Source organism: Arachis hypogaea, chromosome 14 (genome assembly GCF_003086295.3).
Source record: "Arachis hypogaea cultivar Tifrunner chromosome 14, arahy.Tifrunner.gnm2.J5K5, whole genome shotgun sequence".
Lineage (NCBI taxonomy): Eukaryota > Viridiplantae > Streptophyta > Magnoliopsida > Fabales > Fabaceae > Arachis > Arachis hypogaea.
In genome coordinates, this window is record NC_092049.1 from 4,153,793 (window position 1) to 4,177,132 (window position 23,340).

Consider the following 23,340-nt stretch of genomic DNA (forward strand, 5'->3'; position numbering starts at 1 on the left):
ATCCACTAATCCTAGCTCAAATTTGGGGCGCAAAGCATCACATAACATTATATGAAATCAGATATTAAGGCATGAAGTAACAAAAAAGATTTATCATGATGAGAAGCTTCACGTCTTCAATGGTTAGTGTTACTTCAAGATTTGTCATAAACTTGCCACCATGATGTATGTTTATGGTGAAATCTGAGTCCCCCATCACTACAGGTATTAAAAACAGAAACATAATCCATTTAAAAAACATCAAAACAGCCACAACAATCAACATTCAAGAATAAACACAATTTATCATTAGCAAAATTAATTTATATTTCAATTCCCTCTTTAACAAAATCCATGCATAGAGATATCCATATTGTAAACCCTAAATCAACCATTATCAAAACAATCCAAAAATCAATCCCAGAAATAGATATTCAACCAATGTCATTTTTATAAAAAAATAAAATAAAATTAGCATACACATCAACTTTTAAAACTAACAAAAGAAGCTTTTTTTCCTGACCTGTTTTCAGAGAGAACGTTCGAGTGCAGGGAGATGGAGCAGACGCACAATGCGGGGACGGGAGACCAGGCGCTACGAGACTCCGATCGATACGGCGCAGCGACGGTGATGGGCTTCACCGCAACGGACGGCGACGGGGAACGCGCTGACCACCTCCGAACGGAACAGAGTAGAACAGACCGGTTCACAGGGAAGGTGGCGACGAACGGTAAACCACCAAGCGTTCCTTGCAGAAGCCCCCGGCGACGGATGTTGACGACGGCCCGAAAGAGGGGAAGCAAAGGACGACTTAATCGCGTTCTCCACATAGAACGTTAGGGTTTCTTTTTTTACTTGTGATAAATTGCAAGGGGTGATTTGGGTATTTTGAAATAATGCATGTCTCTCCAGCTAGCCACTCCAACCAAATTTAAAGAATATTCGTTTTTTATTAAGAATATTCTGTTAACTTTAACGTTATACACACGGCAGGGACTTAATTGAAAAAAAATTTCACGTATAGGGACCCAATTAAAAAGAAAAAAAGTATAGGGACCTAATTGAAAATTCGGTGAAACTATAGGGACCTGCAGAGTAATTAAACCTTTTATATACAAACCCTATATTTGATCCTACTTTTAAATTTTACATCTTAACTTTAAAATCCTAAACTATCCAATCTTAAATTATGTGTTCTAACTATTGCACCCGAATACTATATTAGTATAGTTTATATTATATGAAATTCAATAACTAAAAGAAAACAAACTTACTTATTCGTTGATGCTGTTGGCAACGTGCACAACGCCGTTGAGCCGATAAAGATTGCATCCGTCCGCCATAGTCCCGACCCCAACAAAATTCGAATGGCCAATTCCTCATCACACTTTCCTCTCTCCCTCTCTCTAGAACGCCTCTTTCTCTCTCTAAAAAGATGGAAATGGCTCAAATTGAATAATCTACGACTCCCTTCTCGCGTATTTATAATAAAGCATAAATCGCTGGACCCCTGTCGCAGTTTATACACATTTCACATCAATATAAAAATCGCGAGACATCTGTCGTAATTTCTAGCTATTTCAGTTGTCAATGTAAATCACTAGTCGGATGTAGTGATTTACGCTCATTTAAAATCCGTGGACCTCTCTTGCGATTTACATAAAATAGTAAAAAATTATATTTACGTATACAATTTATAAAAATTGTATTTGAATAAATTTGAGACTAAAATAATTTATTTTAGTCATTTATCCTAATAAAATAAAAATTAAATTGAGTCCAATTATAATATTGTCACGTCTTCTAACTATTGAAAATTTTTAGTGAAATAAAAAATAATCACATCAACACTTTGTGAACTGAATTAGCACCAAAAATACACTAAGAACCTACTATAGGGTCCAAAACTAAATATAAAGGACTATTATAAAAAGAAAAAGTCTAGGGGTCAGCAATTTTATTAAATTCTAGTCAGCATATAATTAATAAAAAAAAATTATTAAATAAAATTTTACATTAATCTCATACCATTAAAATTATCATTAATAGCTATTTAATGACTACAAATCACAAAAATTGCTGCCCCTAACACTCCTCTTATAAAAAAATTAAAACTTCGAGGACAAATACTTATAAGTAATTGGGTGAATGGTAGGGACCATTATAAAAATTTATTTATATACCGGAAATGATTTTTAGTGTGGAGATCGATAAGGAAAGAGGAATCTTCAAGGTATTAAGGAAGTAACAAGTAACTGTGTTGCCGTTGGCTACGGTGGATCGGTCAATTTAGCAATTAGGAAAGTCGTCGAGGGCGGCGGGCGATCCCCATCGAAATGGATTTCTTGGAACTGGAGGCAGTGGAAGGCTTGAGGTGGTCATGGAACTCATGGCCAACCTCGAAATCCGAAGTTTCGTCTCTCATAATCCCCCTCTCCATCATGTGCACCCCTCTCATGCAACCCCCCGAGCTTCCCATCGTACCCTGCGACCCTCTCAACTGCTCTCGATGCGACGCCGTTTTGAATCCCTACGCCCGTCTCGACTACCAGTCTCGCATCTGGCACTGCCCTTTCTGCTCCCAACGCAACCCCTTCCCTCGCTCCTACTCCGACATCGCCGATACCAATCTCCCCGCCAAGCTCTTCCCTACCTATAGCTCCGTCGAATACGCCCCCGCTCACGTGCCTTCTAGTTCTAACTCCCTCCTCTCACGTGCGCCTATTACTTCTCCTCCTTCTTCTTCTTCTCTTCCTCCTCGCGTGCTGTCTTCGTCTTTCTCTTCTTCGTCTTCGCTGGTTAGTGTCGCCGCTGCTGCTGCTGATCCGCGTGGGCCTGGGCTTGGGCCTGGGCCTGCTTTGGTGTTTGTTGTGGATCTCTCCTCTGCGGAGGACGAGTTGCGTGCGCTTAAGAAGGAGCTGCTGCTGGTCATGGAACAGTTGCCGGAGAACACCCTTGTTGGATTAGTTACCTTTGACTCCATGGTTTATGTTCACGATCTTGGCTATTCTGAGTGCTCAAAAGTTATCCTATTCCATGGCGATCGTGAAGTTTCGTCTAATCAGGTACTATAGGTAGTTAATTCTAATTCATTTTTTAGTATTTGGCATTGTATCTGGTTATTCAAATTAATCCGACTAGCACTCTGACTGGGCTTAAAGTGTGAGGGCTAGTTTAAGTTAGTGATTGAGATAGTTGCTGACTAGTGATTGATTTGAATTAGGTTTCGCAATTTGGTTGTGACAGTTGTAAAGAAGTAGAAGAGAATCACATATTTAGTTGGTAGGAGTTCATTCAATCTTGTTTTAAGTTCTACTTTTTCAAGGACTTACATGCTATGCTGCTTTATTATCATTTATTGTGAAATGTCATAATCATCAGCTAGATTAAGTTTCTACTTTTTTCGTTGCAGAACAATCTAATCTGCACTGTCCCTAAAATATTTGTTTTTTTTTTTTTCTTTGTTCACAGACCAGACAGTTCCTCAACATTAGTCACGCCCACCACCAGCTGCATCATGGACAAACGCCTGTTGTCCCAAAGCAGGGATATTTGTTGCCAATTTCAGAATGCGAGTTCAGCATCACCGCGGCAATTGAAGAGATCCATTGTATGTGGAAGTACACTTCAGGAAGGCGTCCTCTAAGGTCCACGGGTGCTGCAATATCAGCTGCACTTGGAGTTTTAGAGTCTTGCCAAATAAATACTGGGTCGAGGATCATGGTCTTCACATCTGGACCTGCTACACTAGGACCAGGTGTGGTTGTGGACTCGGATCTCGCCCAAGCCATGAGAACCCACCAGCACATCATGAATGGGCATGCAAGACACCATGAGAAGTCTTGTAGTTTCTACAAACGAGTTTCCAAGAGGCTCTGTGATGCATCTGTTGTTCTTGATCTGTTTGCTTGTTCTCTTGACCAAGTTGGAGCGGCTGAGCTTCGAGAACCTGTTGAGCGCTCAGGTGGGTTTATGATTCTTGCTGAGTCTTTCGAATCAGATCAATTCAGGAAATGTTTGAGGCATCTATTTGAACGTGATGATGGTGGCTATTTGAAGATGAACTTCGATGCTACCATTGAAGTAGTGACAACGAAAGATGTGAAAATCTGTGGAGCACTTGGTCCTTGTGTGTCTCTTCGAAAAAAGAATAGTTTAGTAAGTGAGAGTGAGGTTGGAGAAGGGGGTACCTGTATGTGGAAGTTAAATACTCTGACCGACAAGACTTGTATTGCTTTTTTCTTTCAAGTAAGCAACGAACAGAAAATCCAGCCTGGTTCTGCATTTTTAATTCAGTTTATCACACGATACAGACAAGGGAACTTGGGAATCCGGAAGAGGGTGACCACAGCTGCAAGACGATGGGTTGGGAATTATTCAACCGATATTGCTGCAGGGTTTGATCAAGAAGCCGCAGCTTCGGTTATGGCAAGACTTGCTATTCTCCGGGCAGAGACATGCTATGCCCGTGATGTGATTAGATGGCTGGATGACACACTTATCCGTTTTGCTTCCAAGTTTGGGGATTATGTGCCGGAAGATCCTTCTACATTCCGGCTTTCTTCCAACTTTTCCCTTTATCCCCAGTTTATGTTCCACTTAAGGCGATCTCAATTTATTGATGTCTGTAACACTACACCTGATGAAACTGCTTTTTTCCGACTAATGCTAAATCGCGAAGGAGTAGTGGGCTCTCTTATAATGATTCAACCTACGCTTTTCCAATATTCATTTGATGGGCCCCCTGTGCCAGTACTTCTAGACATTCGTTCCATTTATCCAGATGTTATCTTGCTCTTTGATTCCTACTTCCATGTGGTGATTCATTATGGGTCCAAGATTACTCAGTGGAGAAAGCTTGGTTATGATAGGGATCCGAATCATGAGAACTTCAGAAAGCTGTTGGAAGCCCCAGAATTGGATGCACAGCAATTGGTGATGGAACGGGTGCCAGTGCCAAAGTTTATAAGATGTGACCAGCATAGCAGTCAGGCAAGGTTTCTTCTTGCCAAGTTGAATCCATCCGTAACTCAAAATTCAACATACACAGATGGTTCGGACGTCGTCTTTACAGATGACTTGAGCTTGCAAGTATTTTTAGATCACTTGCAGGTCTTGGCGGTGCAAGGGTAATAAAAAATGACATTAATTAGGTTTAGGCTCTTCAGCATGGTCATACGAGAAAGATATCTGTAAGTAGCTTACAAAGAAGAGGTTTCCGTGTTTTTGGCAGAAAGTATTTCCTTGGTTACTTTTGAATTGTAAATTCTCTGATTTCTTCTGTATGATTACAATTTTATTTAGTAAACTAGTTTTGAAGATGTAGCTTCTGTTTATTGTTTCTTTGTCTAGGAAGTAGGAACTGGGTTATCCGCCCAAATTTCTCTGCCTATATTGTAAATATCATTTGGTATGATTAAAAGAATGCCCCGTTTCGTTTATTTATGATTTGTCTTGAAGGTAGCGAATAAATCTTTACTCTTCTTTTGGTTGGAAAGGTTAGTATGATTGTCAGGAGTCATAACTCATAAGTAAGTGTCAGCATTAGCAATTTAGCATCTCATATGCAAGCAATCTGAGTAATTCTTCGAGGATTGGAAAAATTTTGTCTCAAACTTATTACAGGTTGGCTTGATCTTCTCTGGTCTGTTTTTCAACACAAGAACAATTTTCGACATTCAAGAGCCAAATTTCGTCTGCTATCCAGTAAGGATTCAAAGTTCAATACTTCAAGAATATGGTGAGATCTAGATTCAGAAACTTTATTAGATTGATTCGGGATAAGAACTCCAACCTCTGTTGTGCCATGTATACAGCATATGCCATGAACGAAGGGCGATTTCTTCTGCATAGAAGGTTGGTGAATTATGCAAAATCTTTCTTGCGTTGGCATGGATTTTTTCTTAGAAAACTGAGATAGAAATGTTTGCCAACTTCACAGCTATGATATGATAACCAGTTCCTGAATTCTGTGTTAGTTCCATGCTGATTTTCTCCAGCATTCTGTCTATTCTGGCAAGATTCTAAATCATTACTATTTCCATACATGTTTATAATTGTTCCACTAATGGTATGCAGAAGTTGTTAACAGTTTTTACCAATTTTTATGTTTTCCTTGGACGGTTATTCTTTGTGTAATTTTGTGTTCAGGTTCTAATATCTTAGATCAGAATTACTCCTCTTATGGCAATCGATCAAAGAAGTGAATCAAAGAGGAAAAAAAATACAAAGAATAAAAACAGCAATCATAAAGTTAATCCATACAAACATGTCGAAAAGAAATATATCAAATGATTAATCATCCCATATTTCATATACAAACAAATGCATAAACGTTGTTTTGATATCTGAAAATGTTCTACTATTTATAAAAGTTTCAAGTCATGCCTTAATCTTCACAAAATTTCAAAATTTAAAGTACAAATGACTTAGGATCGAGGATGAAGTTTACATGAATGGTAAAACATAAATGACAAAAAAATAAATTCGACAATGGAACGTACTCAATCAGAGTAAACTTGTAAATTGTTTTTTTTTTTTTTTTTTCGTGATGGATTAGATTTGTAAGTGTTCTTTGAGAGTAAAGTTCCTACTGTTTTCTATTCTTTCGCACTTTCTATTTATAGAAGAACTAGCAAAAAGTCAGCGCATACGCGCGGTGGGTGATTAAGTTTGAGCAATTAATAACAAAGATATATGAGAGAAAAACATAGAAATTGGATAATGATATGTTTGTCATATATATTTATTGAACTTAGAAATATGATGACAATGATATAAATAATAATTTTGGATCATGCATTAACTAAACATGGTTAATTAATATAAATACATGGCATGAAAAGAAAGATTGATTGTTGAAGCAAAAGTGCACATTTTCTATTCTAAATTTGATAGTTGTGCTGCAATAAACGACATAAATACCAAGTGAGTTTGCAAATTAATAATGTGTGCAACATATAAATACAATGATAAGGGTAAAACTTGGTAAAATTTTAGAAAGAAAATATTGAGACATAAATAAAAAAGAAATAGTTAAAGAAAGAATTCAAAAGAATTGAGAATATGATCCTTATCTATGCTGTGTGACACAATATGCCAAAATTAAATATTTCTGAAAACTTCATGATAAACGACATTGTTGGTTTTAGTGTAATTATTTGAATTGTCATGAGAAATAACAATTTTCAGTCCATATTTGTTAGTGACTTTTGAGACTCCAATATATAGTTGGTCACGTGTGAATATTAGCTGTTTAAGGAGTAACCCAACATAATCCAATGATTGTCTTTGACTTTTATTTATAGTCATGGCATACGAAAGTATCAAAGGGAATTGCCTTTGTTGAAACTTAAATGGCAGTTTTGTATTCGAAGGAGTTAATGTCATCCTAGGTATGAAAACCTTTTCACCAATGTTAGATCCTGATAAGACTTCTGCTCCGATAACTTTGTTGCCAAGTCTTGTGATAACTAATCTAGTACCATTACAAAGGCCTGCTGAATGATCAATATTTCTAATAAGCATGACAGGACAGCCTTGCCTAAAGCAAAGCTCATGATTTGGAAGTACGGGAGATTTAATAGTTGCCAAAAATTCTGAAGTGTGCATTGATGCCAGATTGTCTACTGCTCCTTCTTTAAAGGAAGGTGAATCGGAGTTGAGATCAACTTTTTTTTTTCATTTTCATTTAAAGCTAGCATACAATCATTAACTTGTTCAACAACGTTGATTGTTGGAGCCAAAATAGCACAGCCATGCAAATTCTTGAACTCTGTGGAATCCTTTAGGTAGTCACTATATATAGCTTCAACGATTGTATGAATTGGGTCATCAAAATTTGTAATTAAGAGTTCAGGTGGTATAAGGACCACACTGTATCCGTCTTCTAAATGAGCAAGCTTTCCATCTCCTAAATCAAAGATTCACTATGCAAATTCTTCTCGTTCTCTGATGCTTTCATCTTCTATTGAAGACCTTAATCTCATATTTTGAGTTAAAGTTAATAACTTGCATTCATGCCATAGATAAGAGGAATTAATCGATGCATTAACAATATCTTGTTTAGATCCCTTTGTTGTTTTTCCCCTAAATGGCAACCGTAAACTTGAATGATTTGTGTGCTGAAGTAAGTCTCTCATAGTTTGATCTAGTGCTTCAAAGCAAAATTTATTCATCATTGGTGCTTCATCCCAAATAATAAGTTTGGTTGCCAAAATTAACTCAGCTAGTGGGCTTCCTTGTTTTATATTACAGGTGGAATATTCATCAGGAGTTAAGGGGATTGCAAACCTGGAATGAGTTGTTCTTCCTCCAGGTAGCAAGAGTGAAGCTATTCCACTTGAAGCAACTGTTAAGACAATTTGTCCCTTTGATCTAAGAGCAGCTGAGACAATATTCCAAACGAAAGCCTTTCCTGTACCTCCGTACTCATATAAAAAGAAAAATTTACTGCAATCTGAATTGACGGCTTGAAGTATTTAGTCATATACATATTTTTATTCTGTTGTTATTTGTGATAAAAATTGCTCGTGTTGCTCAGCCAACATAACTCGATCATAGATTCATAGCAGAGTTCATCCAATATTAATTTGTTTTGCAAAGAGCCACGTCTCATATTGTGAGTGTTATCCATGTTGGGAAATGGCATTGTTGCATATTCTCGAAGTGTTTTGCCATTGCTGTTAAGTATTTGTTCAATCTCTATTAGAGTAAGCTCTGATAATTCATCATTTGATAAAACTAAATCTGCAATTAAAATTGAAAATGAGTATTAGAAAACTAAGAATAAAAACACCTTAAGACATTTAATTGTACATTGTGACATTTATATTTGCTAAAAAGTTTCAACAATTTTGATATTAATATCAACATAATAAATTATATCATGTGGACATTTGATGAAGAAAGTTTTAGCAAAATAAATGTAGATATTAATGAATAAGTTTAAACCTGGTAAATTGAACATAGTTATATGATTATGTAATATCCCATCTGAAAGTAAAGTCCAACATTTCTGCCAAACTACTTCAGGTTGAATAATTGAATTTGACCACAAAAGAGTTGCAAACAACTTTCTCAGATAATATCCATAACCCTAGTGACTTGCTTCTTCAATAGCATCAATATATTCTTGATCATCATCAAGTAACCCACACACGTAACATGCATCTCTGAATGTAGGATAAACAACACCATTGAAAGACCAAAGTTCTTTGTAGCTTCTTGGCCCTTTAACAATGTTGATTAACATTCTTAAATAATATAATTCACCTGCAGATGGAGGGACAAAGAATAATCTACCAATAACATTGTTTGTTTTCCTAGGCTCCCATATTCTAAGGCTGCGTTTCCAAACAAATTCAATCAGAAAATTGTTATAATTTAATTGTCTAGCTGCCTCATATTCTGTGTTTGCTTGAAACCAAGCTATGAACATGGATTATTTAATTGTTGCTTTCTCAACCGTTCTTTGCAAATTGTCTTGATTTTTAAAGATAACTGGTTGTTCATCGAGCAAGTGAAAGCTTAACCATTCAACTGAAGGTCTTCTATAGTGAATATCAAATGCAAATATTTTTCAAGCAGATTCACATGGAGAGATATACCGACAATCATAGTACATTTTCACTTCATCTATGATTGAATTAGAATTGGGAAGCGTTGAAGTTGAACAAAAAAAGCCGTGACTCGATCACTTTCCTTATTAACATACTTAAAAATATACTTCATCGATCTTGATTGATTGCACCATTCAACATTGATATGAGCACCATAATTCACTAATAAGAACTTATTATGTGGCACAACATACCGATTATCCAAATGAATACTTGAAATTTCAATTGTATGACCGTCATTTCGATGTCCATAAAGTGGATATCCATTTTGATTGATGGTGGTAAACTCTACAAAGTTTTTAGGGAAATGTCGGGTGCAAACACCATTCTCCATGCAAGGTGATTTTTTGTTTGCAATTTCATAGGGTCCATGCATCATTAAAGCCTTAACTGCCTAATAGTATTTTGGATCCAGATTTTTATCTGGAATTTCTGCTGAGATAATGTTGTCTATGTCGTCAGGACTAGGGAATTTATGCTATTGCGCAAGAAATTGTAGTATATGTGCGTGCAGTAATCCATGCTTTTGGAACTCAATAGTATATATAACTGCAATAATAGATATGCATTAAGTATGATTGTATTATAATGGATTGAAATAGTTAACATTTTCCCACGAAAGTGCGGGTTTGGAGTATTACCTGCCTTGATGTACCAAAAATTCTATTTTTTGGATATCTTTGATGAGTATGTCAAACTTTCTCTTGAATAATCTGCAAACCATATCTGGTCTATCTTCAGGTTTTAAATTATTTTTCTTACAATAACGTTTCAATTCTTCCCATTGGGGGTTGCATGTTACTCTTATAAATAAATCTGGATAACTAATTGACCTACAAATTGCCATTGCATCTTGGTAATTCTGAATCATATAATGTGGTCCCCCTGTGAATGTTGCAGGTAAAACAATGCGCTTGTCTAGTGTACATAAGTTGATACTACCAAGTTTGATAAGGGTAAGTACCCATAGCAACTAAACTACAACCAACAAATGTGTACAATCACATTACATATCCTAAATTTAATGAATCACTCAATTTTCCTCTTGGTAGAACCACGACTGAAAGTCTTGTTACTGAACCCTGGCCTTCCGGATTGGTAAGTCCACTAACACCCAAGCTTGGAGTAGAATCTACTATAACACATTTACTAGGAGTATCTAAGTCGCTCTCAAAGATGCTCTCAGTGCCAGAATCCTGCATGAGTGCAACAGAATTTGTAATATCAATTATTGGGTTCTACAATGCAACATGAGCGACAAAGAATATCTAATGGAATCCTGACCTTTGATAGAGAAACAATTGCAGCTCCATTCCCATCTGAGTCGAGGTCATTATTTCCAATTATAGGCACTACGTTTGAAAGGCCTTGTTCAACACCCTGCACCACATGAATTCTAAATTTAATTACGAATACACCCTTTAAGAATATGGAAACTGCAATAGGCAGTTTAATAATGAGTCATAATTTAAATACGAATTCCAATATCTATGGAAGAACTGTGGGATGAATAGAGACCAATCAGTGTCTCGTCATCACTAATCTTAACAGCATTATAAGCTTGGTCAACAGAGGTCAAATTTTTGTGTGAAATAGACAATTTAAAAAGGAACTTCCTATCAATTATAGGTTCAAAAGCTTTTAGGCAGGCATTCTCATTAGCATCTTTCTGCACATGAAAAAAGGCTTCATTAGTTGGTTAACACACCGACAGTCCTAATATTGATAAATAACCAAGTACACTCCGTAAAATGCATAATAGTTTACCATTATATCCCTTATGTCATTAGCAGATTTTTCAAGAATGATTTTTGCCTCTTGATTCCAAAGCATTATATTAATGCATCCAGTCCCATCCGTGACTACAACATTAAGTCGATACCTGAGGAAAAAGAAACCAAACAGAATTAAAAGTGTTCAGGGGAGAGATAAGTATGGATACGAAACTTATAGTGTAAATAATTCTTGAAATTAACGCGTTAACAGAGGTTACATTTAGAGAATTTACTCCATTCCAACAGCCAAGGAAACACACTTTGAAAGAATATGTGTATACCTTAATTGGTCACGTGATTTATTTGAAATAGACAAAAGAATTCAATTAGAGGCAAACTTATTCAAGTTCTATTATCAGTAAGAATACAAAGCGCTAAATAGTGACCTAAGTCAAATACCCTTATTACTCATGTAGTATACCTTGAGTTTATCCATTTAGTTTTTTTTCTCAAAATAGAATTAGTTAAGTAGACTAACTCATGTTTATAATTATGTGTGAAATTTAGATAAAAGTATAAACACACCGCTTTTATTTATATGGTATACCCAGAGTTTTGGCCATTTAGTGTTTTTCCTTAAAAATAGAATAGAACTCTATAACAAGTAATAACATCACCACAAATTACACACCCTTTCTAATTACATCTCATTGCTTCACATTTAGTAAAACCCAACTGGACTTTTTGCTATAAGATCACCCTAATGAGTGAAACTTCATTTGCTCCAAAAACTGATGTGTTATTTGTAATCAGCAAGGTGTAACAAATCAACATTTAGAAAATTGAGATTTTAGCATTGAACGCAGAAAACATGGTCACATTTTGCTGTTAAAAGGTTGCAAAAAATTCATCACAAAGAAACTGTTACCTCAATGGAGCATTAAATCCCACTTTTTGACAATGATCACAGAAATATCAACCCTTATTCTCCACAACTTTTAGGGTATATTTATATGGTATACCCTGAGTTTTATCTAGTGTTTTTCCTTAAAAATAGAATACAACTTGTAACAAAATAATAACATGACAACAAATTACACGTCCTTTTTAATTACACTACATTGCTTCACATTTAGTAAAACCTAACTGAACTTTTTGGCATGGGATCACCATAATAAGTGAAACTTCATTTTCTCTAAGAAGTGATGTGTTATTTGTAATCCCCAAGGTGTTCCAAAATCAACAGTGACAAATTTGACATTTTAGCATTAAACGTAAAAAACATGGTCACATAAAGAAGTTTACTGTTAAGAGGTGGAATAAAATTCATAACAAAGAAACTGTTACCTCAACGGAGCATTAAATCCCACTTTTTGACAATTCTCCACAACTTTTCTAGGACAACTCTTACACGAGACATAATATCAATTGCGGGTGCCAACATCAATAGACACTATAGTGGCTAAAACTCAAATGGAGCCTTCCTGCAACAACATGGACTCTCATCTTAATGACATTTAAAGGCAATGCAACGAAATTAGTGTTAATATAAAAAGGTGGGAAATGAACTCACATAAGTCATGTTCAAAACTTCTTCAATTGTATTGATTGGAAAGGAACCTCCCGAAAGCTCATCACTCACTGAATATTGAGGTTGGATCTCTATATGATTAATTCGTTGTGAGCCAATGTCACCTTCTTTCAATAGGCTAACTCGAAGTAATCTGATAAAAAGAAAAAAAAAACGTTGTCACTAATATACAGCTGTGCCTAAACAGATATACAATCTTTTCCCCAAAAGTAACTTAACGTTCAGTGTTTACATACTGATTCTTGAATGCAATAACATCAGGGAAATCAGGGTTCAGGAATACTCTTGAGGCATAAAGACTATTCTTAACATTAATCTGATTGAGGTAATGATTTGGCTTGAAGAGTTGAGCGACCAAAATCAGTGGCTCACCATTATTCTTATTGACAAACGGAGTTAACTTGCCAATCATTTTACCAAATATAGTGCATTTGATCTTGTTTTTCCTACGATATTGTAAAACATACAACAATAAGAATAGCCACAACTGAAACAACTACTTAATGATACACCAATGAAGCCAGCCAAATGACTTACTGAAGATCCTCCAGGTATAGTGCCATGCATTTGCTTTCTTGACCTGATTTTGTAATCATTGGTCTAACATCCTCCTTTCCAACAACATGACCAATGCAATCTATACCACAATGAAAATAAAAACCAACAAAGACAGCATCAGTTATCCACAAACAAAATAACAAAACCAAATAAACTGCCAAATGATTTATGAATCATTTGATCAATATATTACCTAGGAGGATGTTCAAATTGACACTTGTGTGCAGTTGTCCTTACACTTTTCAAATTTGACTGAACAATGAAATTTCTCATTGAGTATATTCTAAATTCACGAACATCTGTCTTAAAGACCACCACATTTGCCTTCGGAATGGAGTAATGTATATGATCATCCTAAACAGGCACACACACAAACACACACAAATTAACATGCATAAACTCCACAAATAAATATGATCATTCTTAAAATGAATAGTTGGATACATACCATTTCATCCTGGAGCACCAACTCTAAGCTACATACATCAGTGGGATTCCATGAGCTAGGAATCTCGTACAAACGAACAACTCCAACAACCAAATTCCAAGTCAGTTTCGTTGCATTGATGTCTACAACACAATCAATCTTTTGAGTAAAAACATTTGTTAGAGCCATACGGAGGACATGAAGTAATCTAAGCTATGTGGATGGTGGGATACCAGCTTCCAATATATAAAGACTATGTCATAGAAAAAGTTGTTATACTGGTTTTAAATTTCACAAAGTAGCGTCAAAATTATATCATCGTTTAAACTAACGTACTAAATTTTTCAATCGACTAAAACATGTTGTGTACTGGGATTAAGCCCAATCAACCAATCAGAGCAAACTATCAGTGGTTAATCCCATCGTTTTGGGATTGCTAATGCTCTAACATGCGCTAAGCATAATGAATAAAAGGAGTACCTTAAAATTTCAAAAAATATTGTTGCCTCTTTTTCTTTTTTTCTATCAGACACAATGACTTTTTAATTCATTGTTTATCCTAATCATTTAATCAAAAACTAGCATTTTTGCTTTCTTCTATTAAATGGTAGTTTTAGGATTGCTGCTCCATTCACTTTCTATGAGTGAATATTCCATCCGGCCCCTGACAATTATCTCGAAAGGACAATGAGGCCCCCAAGAAAAAAAAACACTCAATCCGGCTCCTGATAATTTTTTTTGGGACTGATTAGCTCCTGTGCCAAAAAAATAACATTGATTTTTTTTTGGCACAGGGGCCTCGTTGTCCTTTTGAAGTAATTGTCAGGGGCTGGATTGAAATTTTTTTTTTGTCAGGGACCGGATTGAGGTTTTTTTTTTTCAGGGGTCTCATTGTCTTTCGAAGTAATTGTCAGGAGCTGATTTGGGTTTTTCTTCACTTTTCTATAACCCATTAGACAAACGACTCCCTTAAGAATCTTCCACCAAGTAAAAGTTTTTGCCGACGTTGAAGATTGTTGAGCCCACTCCTATATTTGTGCCATCCAAAAAAAAAAAAGAGGAACTTGCAACAGTAAAAAAAAAGGATTTGTAATAATCAATCTATATATAGGATAGGATTGTAATTTCCATAATAATAAAGACAGGTGTCGATTGGAGAAAAGTGAAAACTAGTTGAAAGATGGATAGGTATTACACTATGTTTGATTTAGGGAAAAATTGGAGGAAAGAAAAATGAGTGAAAAATTTAATTTTTCTTTGTCTGGATGCCAATGAAAATGGAAAGGAAAGAAAATTTTGGTATGGATTCTACCAAAAAAATTTTTCATCCATTACAAGCAAGAAAACAAGAAGAAAAATATTATCTTTAATGTATTTACAATATTACCCCTAATTCTATTATTATTAATAATTATCAATATAAATTTAGTTTTAATAGTTTTAATATATTATTATAATAGAAATTCACATTTAAATATTATATATGTATTAGATAAATAATTTATAAAATTATAATATTTTATAATATTTATAAAATACAATAAAACATAAATAAATAAAAATATTTATATTTTATTTTATTATAAAGATATTAATGTAATTTTTTATTATTATAATTTTCTTTTTTTTTTACTTTTTTTTCAATCCAAACAAAAGAAAATTTTCTTTTTATTTTTTTTTCATCCAAACAACATATAAATAACTTTATTTTTCTTTCTATTTTTTTTTTATTTTCTTTCCTTTTTTTTTTTAATTTTCTTTTCTACATCCAAACAAAGCTTTAGAGTCTGGTGTATGGTGTTGCTGTTTTACAACTCTTCTTTTAGATAATAAATAGATAAATAGATTAGCGAGTGCAATATTCAGTTTTAGTCCTCAATCTGAATTTCAACTAGAAAGGAGGAAAAGGGGAAATATGTCAATTGTCAAATGGAGAAGGTGGCCGATAAGATAGGGGCAATATAGTCAAAAAGGATATGAACGAGGGGCATTTAAGTCCGAAAAAAGCAAAAGGAAGAGTGCCGTTGAGGGGCCATGCTGACGTGGCTAATACCCTTTTAATCCTGCTGATTAAGAGTTAGATACAAAAACACGTCACGTAAACCCATTCACATTATAAACCCAAACACGGCCTTCACATTTTCATTTATGAAAAAGGAACTCTCTTTATTTCTCAACTTTCTCTCTCTAAAAACTCCCAAACCAAAAAAACGAAGCTCCTCGAAGCTGAGTCCACTCGGCGCAACGTTTCCCGTTTGAATCGTTTTGAATTTTCCGTTGTTACTGTTATTTCCTCTGAATTTTTACGTGGATATATATAATTGAATCGGTTCTTCGTTGTGATCTTTAATTGAATTCACCGTTCCTATCTTCTGTGTGGTGCGTTTCGTACAGTACGACGTCGTTGCCTTGCCTTCATCGCCGTCGTACTAAGGGTTTGATCGGTTTCTGCGTCGTCGTGTTTCCCAGAGATGGCTGCCGGAGTGGAGTTGCCGGAGGGGAGAGTCGGCGGCGGCGGAGGAATTGCGATGGAATTTCCGACCGGTGATGAAGATTCTTTCTCGTCGCCGACGAGGTTGCCGAAGAGGCTGAGGCGAAGGCTCCTCGACACGGAGTGCAAGTCTCCGAGCACGGTGGAGGAAATCGAAGCCAAGCTTCGCGACGCTGATCTCCGTAGACAGGTGTCTTTACGATTCCATTTCTTAAACAGTATTTTGTTAGTTGGTGAGAAAGTTTAGGGACTTAAAATCGAAGTGATTTTTTCTTTTCCCTGTTTAGGCGTTTCTATTTTCTTGCCGTAAATATCACCACGTGTAATTTTTTCTCTCTTTCTTTTTTAAAGCCGGTTTCAGGAAGAAACATGAAACTTTTACTGAGATTACTATCTGCTAATCTCTATTGGCAAATTGTTTTTCTTCTGGCGTTACATAATCCCAGTTTTTTTCTTTTTTTTTTCATCGGTTTCAAGAAATTATTTTGATTAATTACGTCATGATTTTGGTTGGTTTCTTCCACTTCCTTGCTTTGTTTACAAGACTTTTATATGGTAGGTAAGAGAGCAGGAGGGTGTTTTTTATTCTGTTCGAATTTTGATTCGCACTCCTTGGTGGTACCTTTGCACATGGCTCTGTCTTTCTGTGATAACTTTCGTGTTGGTTAGTTATACGAATTGCAAGCATTTAACTGATCGCTTTTTGAATTGGTTGGAATATGCTTTAGTATGTAGCATATATGGTTTCTCCATTTCATGGTTTAAATAGTTACTGATTCTTCTCTTTATATGTTTTTCAATTTTTAAAACCCCCCTCTCCCTTTTTATATGTTTCCTGGGTCTCTCTATTTATTTAAATTTTCTTGACTGCAGAAATACTATGAGAAGCTCTCAAGCAAGGCACGTGCAAAGCCAAGAAGCCCCTCACGGTGTTCATCTCAGGATGAAGATCTTGGTCAGCGACTGGAAGCAAAGCTGCAGGCTGCTGAACAGAAGAGGTGGGGTTGCTTATGTTCAATTATTTTGAGTCTATTCTAAACTTTAAGTTCAATTAGTTGTAGCGCTGTGATTTTAAGTATTGTAAGAACGGTTATTTTTGCTATCCTAGTTGGAGGCCAGCTCATTTTTTTCTATGTTGTCCTTGCCAATTATTTTGTATAATAACTAATTACTCAAATTGTTTTTCAATCTATATATCATTTTTTCCAGAGAAGTTTACTCCTCAAGAACTCGGTCAATGCTAGTTTTCTGAGTTAGAGATGAGGAACTTTTTCACACACATCTTCAATGTAATATAATATAGTTCTCGAAAGTTTTTCCTATAACTATTGTACTCATGAATAGTTAGATATTTAAAATGACATGGTCACATTTAATATAAGATTCTTAGACTTTTTGTTCTGTTGATAAGTGAATTTATTTGAGTTCTAAAATTTGTGTCTGCACTCGGTGATTTCAAATTGGTTTTAATGCAGAATAATTTTTTTTTTCCAATAATATTATTTGACTTAATTAACATAATTTACTGCTTTCCCTTACAGGTTGAGCATTTTGACAAAGGCCCAAATGCGCCTAGCAAGGCTAGATGAATTACGCCAAGCAGCAAAAACTGGAGTTAAAATCCGCTATGAGAGTGAACGCGCTAAACTTGGGACAAAAGTTGAATCACGTGTTCAGCAGGCAGAGGCTAATAGGATGCGTATCCTCAAGGCTCACAGACAGAGAAGGGCGTCTCTTAGAGAAAGGTCTTCTCAGTCATTGATGAGAAGGATGGCTAGAGAGAACAAATATAAGGAGTGTGTGCGTGCAGCAATTCACCAAAAACGAGCTGCTGCTGAAACAAAACGACTTGGATTGTTGGAAGCTGAGAAGAAAAAAGCACATGCTCGAGTCTCTCAGGTTAGACATGTGGCAAAGTCTGTATCCCACCAGCGTGAGATTGAGAGAAGGAAAAAGAAGGATGAGTTGGAAAATCGATTACAAAGGGTACCATGATGACTTTTGAAGCTGTTGTTTTTCTATCTCTTTCATTCTCCATCTCAAAACTCTCACTTGTTCTTGTCTTTATTAGTGCTTGTTTTATGACTAAGACTAAGCTTCTGAATTTATACTGATCAGGCAAGAAAACAAAGAGCTGAATTTCTCAGGCATAGGGGAAGGGGTTATGGACGAGAGAACTGGGGTAGAATGCCACAACAAGCAGAATATCTTTCCAAAAAACTAGCAAGGTTATCCTCATTCAATATTTCTGTTTCCACTTCTTTACTTGGTTGTAGTCACTTTAGAGGAGGTCTGTGCTCAAAGCTATTATGTGTTCTCATAGGAATTATGTACTTGAAGTTCTGTTTATCTGTTGGATTGAATTTTACACCCTTCTTAAAGCCGAAGTACAATGAATATTGGATTTTTTAAGCCTGACAGTATGTGGGACTTCACCTAACGTATGTCATTTATTTGCTTCTTCTTTAAGGTGCTGGAGGAGGTTCCTAAGACAGAAGAGAACAACCTTTGCCCTGGCAACAGCTTATGACTCGTTGGGGATCAATGAGAAATCTGTCAAGTCAATGCCTTTTGAACAGCTTGCTCTTCTGATTGAATCATCTTCTACGCTTCAAACTGTCAAAACTTTACTTGATCGGATTGAAAGCCGCCTCAGAGTGTCCACAATGGTTTCTCCTGTGAATCGTTTTTTGAGCTTGGATAACATTGATCACCTTCTCAAGCGTGTTGCTACCCCTAAGAAAAGGCCTACACCCAGGAGTTCTGTGAGAAACAGGGAGGCAAAGAAAATAGATTCAGTCAAGGAGTCGAACAAGAGTTTAACTAGGTTATCAAGGTATCCAGTGAGAATTGTTCTTTGTGCTTACATGATATTGGGTCATCCAGATGCCGTCTTCAGTGGAATGGGAGAACGTGAGATTGCATTGGCCAAGTCTGCACAAGAGTTCATTCGGAAGTTTGAGCTGCTGGTTAAGATTATACTAGATGGACCCATACAGAGTTCTGATGAAGAGACTGACACAGCAGTTATAAAGCGCTGCACCTTCCGATCTCAGCTTGCCTCTTTTGATAAAGCATGGTGCTCGTACTTGAATTGTTTTGTCGTCTGGAAGGTTAGGGATGCTCAATCACTTGAGGAGGATTTGGTAAGAGCTGCATGCCAGCTTGAGGCTTCTATGATTCAAACTTGTAAGTTAACGTCAGATGGTGATGGTGTGCAACTTAGCCATGATATGAAAGCTGTTCGGCATCAGGTAATTCTCCATCTTGTTCTAGTTGCGAGTTTTCTTTTTTGAATGTTTGCTGAATGGTGATTTTGGTGAACTTCTGGTAATATTAACAAGGAGCATTAATGACTCTGGATACTGAATGCGGCAGTGAAATATTGTCAGATGTGTACGGAGATTGCTTATTTTGTTGAATAAATTTTACACACATTTTGCTTGCTCATTAGTCATTTGGATGATCTTTCAAGATCCGGTTTTCTTCCTTTGATTGTTTTCTTATTTATTGCAATAGGTCACCGAAGATCAAAAGCTTTTGAGAGAAAAGGTGCAGCACCTGAGTGGAGATGCTGGGGTTGAACGTATGGAATCTGCATTGTCTCAAACACGATCTAGATACTTCAGAGTGAAAGACAACGGAAAGCAAGTGAGGTCCGGAATAACTCAACCAATATCTCAAAGCCCAACACCTCTTTCTACTGTCGCTAGCTCAAGTGAAAGAAATACTTCAGATGTGAGTAATAACAGGCATAGCCGAGTAGTTCGCTCTCTTTTCAAGGAGAGTGACACATCCCTTGGAGGGGCAAGCTTCTCAGCACCTAGAACCAATTCAGTCAGTCAGATGGACTCTCTGTCATCTGCAATGTCAATAACAGAGAATGAAATTATTGTAAATGAATTTCTTCATGAGAGTCACCGTAGCTTTGCTGATGGCTTTGACGTCTCTGATCACATTCAGAATAACATTGAGGTCAGTGCATCTTTTTGTCATGTTGCATTGTTGGGTCATTTTGGTTGGTGCTTTAGAAGTCTTCAAAATTAAATTCTCTAATCTAAAATCCATTATTTGATTTTTTTTTTCAAAATATAATTTATTAAAATTGCTTTCAACTGATGACATACATAAAATTCTGATTATCGATTGAAACATTTTTTAATTAATGTAGGGGAAAATAAAAGAGACAATGGAGAAGGCCTTTTGGGATGGTATCATGGAGTCTGTTAAGCAGGAAGAGCCCAATTATGATCGGATTGTGCAGCTTGTGGGAGAGGTTAGGGATGAGATTTGTGACATTGCTCCACAAAGCTGGAAGGAAGATATTTTTGCAGCAATTGATTTAGAAATTCTTTCTCAGGTAGCAGCAGCATGTGATGCTATTAAATGTGGCATTGACATATCTAACATTTAATTTACTTCTCATTTTCTGATATATCTTTTTGTGTATCTCAAGGTGCTTACATCAGGTAACCTGGATATTGATTACCTTGGACAAATCCTCGAGTTTTCGCTATCCAACTTACGAAAGCTCTCGTCCCCAGCCAATGAGGAGATAATGAAGGCTACACACCAGAAATTATTTTCTGAGTTGAGAGAAATATGTCGATCAAGGGATGAGGCAAACAATTGTGTTATAGCCTTGATCAAGGGTTTGCGATTTGTCCTTGAACAGATTCAGGTGTGTTTGCCTATCTTTCCTCTACTTATTTCCTTCAATGAATTTATTGTTACTAGCGTGAGGAGTAGTTATAGAGACACATTTGAGCAGCTTGAGCTCAAACAAAAGGAGAAACTGCACCAGCATGGATGCTTTCTAGCTTGTAAATATTTGTTTTATATTGTGATATATTAAATGTTTTTATGACAGATTCTTAAGAAAGAGATAAGCAAAGCACGTATAAAACTGATGGAGCCTTTGATTAAGGGGCCTGCTGGTCTGGACTACCTTAGAAATGCCTTCAGTAACAAATATGGATCTCCATCTGCAGCCAATACCTCTTTGCCATCAACAGTTAGATGGCTTTCATCTGTTTGGAATTGCAAAGATCGGGAGTGGGATGAACATGTGGGTTTCTGTTCAGCGTTGGGTAATAATTCTTACCAAATTAGTCTTCCTCCCACTACACTCAGAACTGGGGGAAATATTATGCTTAAAACAACTGGTAGTCAAACAGCATCCTCTCCTGATGTTAATGCTACAGGTACAATGTTGAGAAATCTTCTCTACCTCTAATTTCACTGATGCCTATTTATGGTTGCCGCTTGAATATAATTTGATTTGATTTGATCAGGTAACCAGCAGCCTGAATGCCAAGGAGAACCAGTTGATCTAGTTGTGAAGCTTGGTTTGCTAAAATTAGTTAGCGGAATATCTGGTTTGAAACAAGATGATCTACCGGAGACCTTATCTCTTAACTTGTCGAGGCTGAGATCCGTTCAGGCTCAAATTCAGAAGATTATTGTGATATCTACAAGGTAATTTTGTTTAAAGTTAACTGAATTAATGCTGGAGATAGTGTTGTGTAACGTGTCTGATTTTCAATGGTATGTATGTATATTTACCAATATCTTATTTTGGAAACTGCAGCATTCTTATATGTCGCCAGATTCTTCTGAGTGAAAAAGCAGTATCTAGCTCTACAGATATGGAGAACATTGTAACTAAATGTGCTGAAAGACTTGTTGACCTCGTCGACAGCGTTGAGGATGCTGATGTTAAAGATCTTGTAGAAGTGATATGCAACTTGGGCACAGGTGAGGAAGATGCTGGAAAACTTGAGTCAAGGAAGGTGGTTGCTGGGAGGATGCTAGGCAAGAGCCTCCAAGCTGGGGATGCTGTGTTTGAGAGGGTGTTCAATGCTGTCTATTCAGCACTGCGTGGTACTGTGCTTGGCGGAAGCGGACCATGCGGCAGAAAATTAGCAGAGCTGGCCCTCCTCAAGGTTGGGGCTTGTGTTCTGACTGACAAAGTAGTGGAAGCTGCCGGTGTTTTGATTGTGGCAGCCAACATATCAGTTAGTGTTCATGGACCTTGGTACAAGCATTTGACTGATAGCATGTGAATGTAATTTAAGTACAAAAATAACACTAATAATAATAATTATAGACACACACATTTGTATATATATCAGTGTGTTAAAAGTTGTCAGCTGCATGACCGGGAAAAGAAAAATGTTGTCAGCTGTTTATCCTAGGTTGCTGTAAAGATAAGTGATTGTTTGTAGTGAATTCTTTTGAATGTAATGAACAGATATGTAAATAGGTATGTATCTATGGTCTAGATTTTAATTACTGGTATTTGTTGATTTCGGAAGTTCTATTCCTGTGGTGGAATATTGTCTATATAATGAACTAGTTGTATTTCACCCGAAAGGGCACGGCAAACTCCCTAGTTTATGACAATTGATCGAGAGAGGAGGCATTTGTATATGATTTGAATGAAACTATCAGCAGCCAACGGCCATGCTGAAGAATCGATGGTCAATTTGTCTAGACTCTAAAACGACGTAAATAACTCTAAGGGTAAACTTTGTATAGTTTTTTGGAATGTCTGAGAGTGTTTTAGATAATTCCAGAACGTTCTAGAATATTCTTAAAAAGTCCTGAAATATCTTAAAAAATTCTAAAAGATTTTAGAAGATCATAGAGTAACTTAGAAGAATGTGGATGTATATAGAAATATAAATAGTAGTATGGAATAATTTAAAAATATTTAGAGAAATGTGGTAGAATAGATATTTATAGTGAAGGTTCTAGATGATCAATCTGAATCGTTGATTAGATTTAATTCTATTTATTCATTGAGGAGGTGGATAACTATAAATAGGAGATGAGAGTTAGAATTTGGGTATATAAGTCATTTGTAATAAATATTTGAGTAATAAAATATTCTTTTTACCAAAGCTTTTTTTCTCTTGGGTTCTCTTGTATTCTTAGCTTTCTTGCTAAATATTAA

The 23,340-nt window shown here is 36.1% G+C and overlaps 2 protein-coding genes across 3 annotated transcripts; both read left to right on the plus strand.

Annotated features, from left to right (window-relative positions):
• Window positions 1-2,143: 2,143 nt before the first annotated feature.
• LOC112741027 (protein transport protein SEC23 G) lies at window positions 2,144-5,421 on the plus strand. Its single transcript, XM_025789835.2, has 2 exons — window positions 2,144-3,045; window positions 3,452-5,421. Exons 1-2 carry the CDS (start codon window positions 2,317-2,319, stop codon window positions 5,111-5,113), a joined length of 2,391 nt encoding a protein of 796 aa, XP_025645620.1. The 5' UTR covers window positions 2,144-2,316; the 3' UTR covers window positions 5,114-5,421.
• Window positions 5,422-15,991: 10,570 nt separating this feature from the next.
• Window positions 15,992-22,676, plus strand: LOC112741028 (uncharacterized). 2 transcript variants are annotated; one of them, XM_025789838.3, is made up of 11 exons: window positions 15,992-16,572; window positions 17,256-17,380; window positions 17,924-18,281; window positions 18,501-18,610; window positions 18,853-19,636; window positions 19,902-20,357; window positions 20,554-20,742; window positions 20,839-21,063; window positions 21,253-21,586; window positions 21,677-21,860; window positions 21,973-22,676. In XM_025789838.3, the coding sequence occupies exons 1-11, from the start codon at window positions 16,363-16,365 to the stop codon at window positions 22,445-22,447; spliced, it is 3,450 nt and encodes a 1,149-aa protein (XP_025645623.1). In that variant the 5' UTR covers window positions 15,992-16,362; the 3' UTR covers window positions 22,448-22,676. The 2 variants fall into 2 exon arrangements, with proteins under 2 accessions (XP_025645623.1, XP_025645621.1); XM_025789836.3 differs by having other exon boundaries at window positions 16,020-16,572; window positions 17,924-18,368.
• Window positions 22,677-23,340: the final 664 nt, after the last annotated feature.